At 49.5% G+C, this 6,000-nt stretch overlaps 1 protein-coding gene across 1 annotated transcript in view; it reads left to right on the top strand.

Moving 5' to 3' along the window:
- The first annotated feature begins 5,002 nt into the window (after positions 1–5,002).
- The window catches only part of EMB (embigin), a 41,182-nt gene continuing 40,184 nt past the window's right edge, over positions 5,003–6,000 (top strand). Inside the window, exon 1 of the mRNA XM_053914746.2 lies at positions 5,003–5,249. Within this exon, the coding sequence (XP_053770721.1) occupies positions 5,138–5,249 (112 nt within the window). The 5' untranslated portion in view covers positions 5,003–5,137. The remainder of the gene's footprint in view (positions 5,250–6,000) is intronic.

The following is a 6,000-nucleotide window of genomic DNA, read 5'->3' as shown; positions in this document are numbered from 1 at the left end:
ATTTCCCGTTTCCTGCATTACTTGCTGTGCTAATTTTAACCTTTCGCTGACCATAGTGATTTCATTGTAGCCCAGCTTCCTTCCCATAGTGATTTCATTGTAGCCCAGCTTCCTTCTAAGTTCATAACAGGATGGTTTTGCTGTAACAGCACTAATTTGCTGCAAGCCTGGCCTCAACAGCCCCTCATAACCCTTTTGCTCTTTTATCTTAGTAGCTCTGCTGTCCCTTCAACACAGTGTTACTAAGGACAATAATATTATACTCATTGGCTTAGACCAATTATGATTTATCTCCTGGGGTGTGGTAAAAGACTTCCATTCCTGAGGTTGAGGGACCTGCATGCATTGCTTAAATTCGTTACTTAATTAAAAATATGATTACATATATACCCACTATATTGTATGTATATACATGTACATACATGTGACTGCATCTGTATATACATTCACACATATGTGTGTGTCTTTCTTCCTTCCAGAGAAAGAGAGCAAATGACTGTGAGTTGGTCTAATGTCCCAGTTTAGAGATGATACAACCTTCTGAGTAGCTCTGAAACTTTTCACCCATTCTTTTTAATATTCAGAGATGACTGCATATTTTCCTCTCACATTCACTCCTGACCTTGTTCAAGAACAGAATTATTTTCTTATAATGTGACTAGAGTCCCATCGGACGGGCCCCCTGTATTAGTTTTCTACTGATGCACAATAACTTCCAACAAGCTTAGGTGTTCAACACAAATGAATGATGGCACAGCTGCCATGCGTCAGAAGCTCTGGGTCAGGCCCGGGTCAGAAATCCTCAGGGCTCACGGGCTGCAGTCAAGGTGTTGGCTGCACTGTGTCTGAGGCTTTGGGGCTCCTCCCGAGCTCACTGGTTGTTGGCAGAGTTCAATTCCACGGAGTTGCTCCTAAAGGTTGTTCCTCTCCACTGGTAGTCAGTTCACAATGGGGCTGCTTGTTTCTCCCAAACAGGCATGAGGACACCTTCCTCCCTGGAAATGTTTCCCTGCAGCCTGCTCAGTGGAGTCTTATCACATGTAATGTAATGGATGCAGTGACCACCCCGTCATATTCACAAGCCTGCCTGCATTCAAGGGGTCCAGGGTGTGTGTGTGGGAGGGGTCTTGGGGGCACTGTAGGGCTGTGCCTACCACGTCCCATGACTTGTATGTGCAGCTTTGGGCTGTTCGTTTCTACTAATTATCAGTGGAAAATTCTCACCTTTATTTGTAGCACTTTATATACTACAGACTGATAGAATGTTTTCCTTCAATATTTAAAAAAATTGCATATTATTTTCATTGGTAACCTACACCCACATTCTTATTCTCATTTTCACACCTCTCCAACTTTTTGTTCACTGACAGCTTACTTTATATCTCAAAAAAAAGTAAAATTCTATAGCATTATTTTATACACACGAGTTTGTAAGACAGACATAAGCGCTTTCCCTACATGACTTTCTAATAAGTAAAAACCACCAGAGGGAAAGGGAAGCTGGAAAGGCTGGAGGGGGATAAATGGAGATGGAAGGAGACTTGAATTTGGGTGGTGAACACACAATACAATACACAGGTGATGTATTATAGAATTATACAGCTGGAACCTATAGAATTTTATTAGCCAATGCAAGCCCAATCATCTAATAACAATATTTTTAAGAAAGAGAGCTCATTGAAAGTATTATTTTAAGACACTGTAGGAACTATAAAGAATCATAGAACTATTTGCAGGTACTGAAAAGAGTTGTAATGTAGTTCGGAAAGATGATAGAATCACTGAATTGAATACCAATAAAATATTTAAATGGAAATTTAAGCCAAGAATTGAAGGCCAAGTCACGAGTCTGTAAATTATTAACTGGCAAATTAATCCCAGGGGCAGTATGAGCTCTGAGGAGAGTTTGGATTATTTTTTATGGAGACTTAACCTACCCCACAGCGTGGTGGCTTAATACAGCAGGGTGATGACCCCTCACAGCCGAGGGGGCAGTTCAGGCAGGGACCCCAGTCCACTCTCCTGCTCCAGGGGCATCACCTGGGTCATCGTGGGGTACTCAGCTGGGGCCTGGCCTTGTCCACGGCCTTCAGGAAGGGTCCCGCAGAGAGCTGGCTCCGGCCTGCTCCTTGGTCGCCCTCGTTGCCTGTGATGTCGCCCTGTCCTGGGCCTGCCATGTGCTCAGGGACCCTCATGGCACAGCATCCTATTCCTTTCCCCGCAGCTGTCTCTGGGAGGATTGGGGAGGGGCACTCTCGCCGCCTGGATCCAGACACTCACACAGTGTGGCTTCAGCAATATTCAGCAGGTCCCAGAACCCACCCATCTGGAGGAAAGGAAGCCCAGGACCCTCCTTCCTCCTCAACACACCTCATGGCCGGCAGAGTGCCAGAGCGTTTAGGGCTGTATTCAACTCCCCATGGAGGGAAAGGTCAATTTGGACCGAAAGGTCCCATACAGAGAAAGTGTATTTGAAAAAAGTGGAGTGAGGATATGGCTAAACTTACCAATATCTAAATACTAACAGTAACAATGGGGGAAAAAAAGACTTAAAATGCATAGCAAAATAAGAACTCTATTTGTCTCTCAGTGTGTTTTGCTCTAATAATAAAGGTGACCATGAGAGTTAGCCTCCACTTGGGCAAGTCATTTTTTTCCTACTCACAAAACAGGCTAATTCAACTGAAAAGATGATTTTCCTTGATGTGAGGTTGGCTTATTGGAAGCAAGGTGAATTTGAGCTTAAGGGTTTTATAGCAAAAATTGGGGAAGGCCAGACAGAGTTCCTTGAAGCTCCCCGAAGGCACTGGAAAATGGGGCATGTGTGGCGTTGGCTCTGTGGCTGGATGTGGGGCAGCACCCCAGGGCTGTGACTCAGAAGCCCACGACCCGGCACTTGGGGTTCAGCAAGTTGGGTCAAAGTCCTGAGAGGCCCTTGAGTTAAGTGTTCAGTCCTTCTGCGTCTCTCATGAGGCTTTGCTCAGAAAGGCTTAATTGTCAGACCCATGGTCTCCTGACTCAGGAGAGCCTTCTCCCAGACCGGAAGCTTATAGATAAGTGATCCTCCAGATCACCCGTCCCGCGTGTGTGTGCGCGCTCGGAATGCAGGCCATGCAGCCTGCTTTGAACAGGGTGTCTGGCACTTGGTGGACGTTTATCGGTGGTTAATGGACTCCAGCACTCATATTCTCCCAACACCCATTGAAATATCGGTTACAGTCTTTCTCACAGTTTTGCCTATATAATATTGAACCAGAAATGAGATTATTTAGTAACACATACCAATGAACAATTAACCCTTCCTGCCCAAAGTGAGCATAGCCCCGGTTTAGCACTGAAATTTAAAAAATGTGTATGTAACATTTTCTTTTAATTTTTTTGAATTATGAATTTTGAATTTATGAATATCTACCCTGATGTCCAAAAGACAAAGGGGAGGAAACAAAGCTCCAGAGAAATACTTTAAATACACACAGACACACGCATCTTTTAATGTGTTGCTGTCAGCGAACAGCAGCCACCCTCTAGGCTAAAATTCCAGAGGCAAAGGTTTGGTGATAAAGGAAAAGAGTCTTTATTCAAAAGCAGGTACTTAAGCCTATCAAGTCACAGCTTTAATCACTTAAGCCTATCAGTTAAGGCCCAACTCTAACACCTGAGTTCTCCCAGCTTTTCCCTCTTAGTTGTTATCGTATTTCTATACAGGTAGTTTACAAGCTAAAACAACATAAGATACAAAAACTACATAATTTTGGAAGAATGGCAGACTTCTGCCTCAGAGCCTGCTCCTTCTAGGACACCCAAAGAACAGCCCTGCCACCCTCTGCCAGGCCAGTCTGATCCTAGGCTGTGCCTGGAGTTCCTTCCCATCCAAAATACTGTGTGTTGGGAGATGCAGGCAGCTGCAGCTGCATCACCTAGGCATCCTGGAGGAGGAAGAGCTTAAGAGCCATAGCCTGAGAGAGCCAGTTCAGGAGCCAGAGAGCCAGCCTTTTTAAATTTCCATTGGCTCTGGAAGCATCAGCTTCTCAGCCAATCCCGTCCTAGATTGCCCACAATTGCCTGGCAAACACCTCCACCGGCCCCTCCCTACTTCTCCCCAGTGATCTGAGTTATCTTAATCAGATCTCTCTAGCATTGCACAACCTGGGAAGTCATCAGCTCCTACTAGTCTTCTGTGATACAATGGAGATTCTCCCTCCCCCCTCTGATAAAGCCGCAGCTTTTAGCTGTTTTATTTTATTTGGTGGGGAGCACTGCAAATTCCAAGTCACAGCCTGGCTGAGTAAGTAGCAGTATAAACAGCGTTCAAGTCAACAGCTCTGTGCAGTTTACAGCAGCTATTGTTGGTAGCGTTTGCTTCTGGAGCTCTAGGTGGCTTCCCAAACCCGGCAGGCTAAGCACACAAAAGAAGAAAAGCGGACGCACTTAAGGGCCTCGGGGCTCTCAGTCTGGAGAGAACCGGTTCAGCCTTCGGAGACTGGAGGGAGGGTGTGTGCGGTCAGTACCCGGAGCACAGAAAGACCAGGCCGCGGCTGGATAGCGCTTCTTCCAGTGCAAACGAACGTCTCCTCAGTAACCCAGGGACTGGGGGGAGCAGACAAGGGTTCTCCACACCCGCTCATCTGTCCCGTCAAAGTACAAACACGAACCTGCTTCAAATGAACTGTGAAGAATAGTCTGCAGACATTATATATAACATAATGTAAATAAGTGTGTATATGTGTGTGTGTGTGTATAAGACAGGCTTAGAAGGACATCACCTGCCCTGCGACTTCAGCAAGCCGTCTCCCAGACCTGCGGGATCCTACAGGGTGGAGGGGGGAGAGGCTGCGGTGGGCAGTGGCCAGCGCACTCCCGGCGCGCCTGCAGCGAACCAGCGCTGGGTGAGCGCTGAATAATTAATTGATGGAGGGCCGGGCGCAATCGTGGGGCGGCTTTGGGCGCCGTGAGAATGCCCCGGGGGAGGAGGGCAGGACGCCGGGCCCCTCCCACTCCGCCTTTTCGCGCGCGTCCGGCCCCCGGGATTGGCTTCGGGTGCCCGGCCACCTGCGAGTGTGTGCGGGGACTCGGGGCACCTACAGCAGTGCGCCGAAGGACCGGCCTGGGCGAGGACCGCTCGGGACCCGCCGGCACCATGCGCGCCCTCCCAGGCCTGCGGGCACCCCGGGCGCCGCCGCCCCAGCCGCTGCTGTTCCTGTGCCTCCTGGCCGCGGTGCGCCCGACCTCGGCGGACGGCCATCCCCCAGGTGTGCCGAATGCAGGACCGAGGAGGGGTGGAGGGCGCGCAGGAAGGGGCGCGGGAGGTGGGGCCCCGCCGTCGGAGGGCAGGGTCGGCGCGGGGGGGGCACGCTGGTAGGGAGGGGCGTGAGGATGCTGGCGACGCCTGGGGACAGCGGCGGCCGCCGCCTCCCATTGGCCACGCTCGGGTTATCCGAGTCTGACGAAGGGACTCGGGCGGCCTCCGCTGTGGGTGGTAAATCTGGGGCCCACAGTACCCGCCGGGAGTCGGGGGTGTCGTCGGCAGTAGCACGGAGTCTCCGTGTTTCTGAGAAGAGGGCGGTAGGGTGTCGGGGCGCGCGGGGGCGGGTACAGGCAGCGACTGGCCTCTGCGAAAGTGACAGAAATCTGAAAGCCACACTCGCCAACGCCAACTCCCTTCATTTGAATTGATAGTATGGCTCAAATAGCGCCTACTCTCTTCCAGGGAGGTGGGTTGGCCTTGAGGGTGTGGAACTACGCCAGCCAACCAGCCAAACAAAGCCTCATAACTCAGGGCCTGCGCGGTGTGTTCTTTCCATGGTGGCCTTTGATAGTGAAGTTTTTTTGTGTGTGTGGTGCTTGTTTTGGTAAAGACACTTCGAAAGAGGGATTTATGGGCAGAACGTTATCAAAACACCACCAAATTTGCCATTTTTAGCTTCACCTGTTTATAATTACTTCTTATGTTGAAGGCATTCCATCCAACCGGTTTCAGATGGGCACTCCTGGGTGATAAAT

This window comes from Desmodus rotundus, chromosome 1 (genome assembly GCF_022682495.2).
Source record: "Desmodus rotundus isolate HL8 chromosome 1, HLdesRot8A.1, whole genome shotgun sequence".
NCBI lineage: Eukaryota > Metazoa > Chordata > Mammalia > Chiroptera > Phyllostomidae > Desmodus > Desmodus rotundus.
This window is presented reverse-complemented; position numbering and strand designations above follow the sequence as displayed.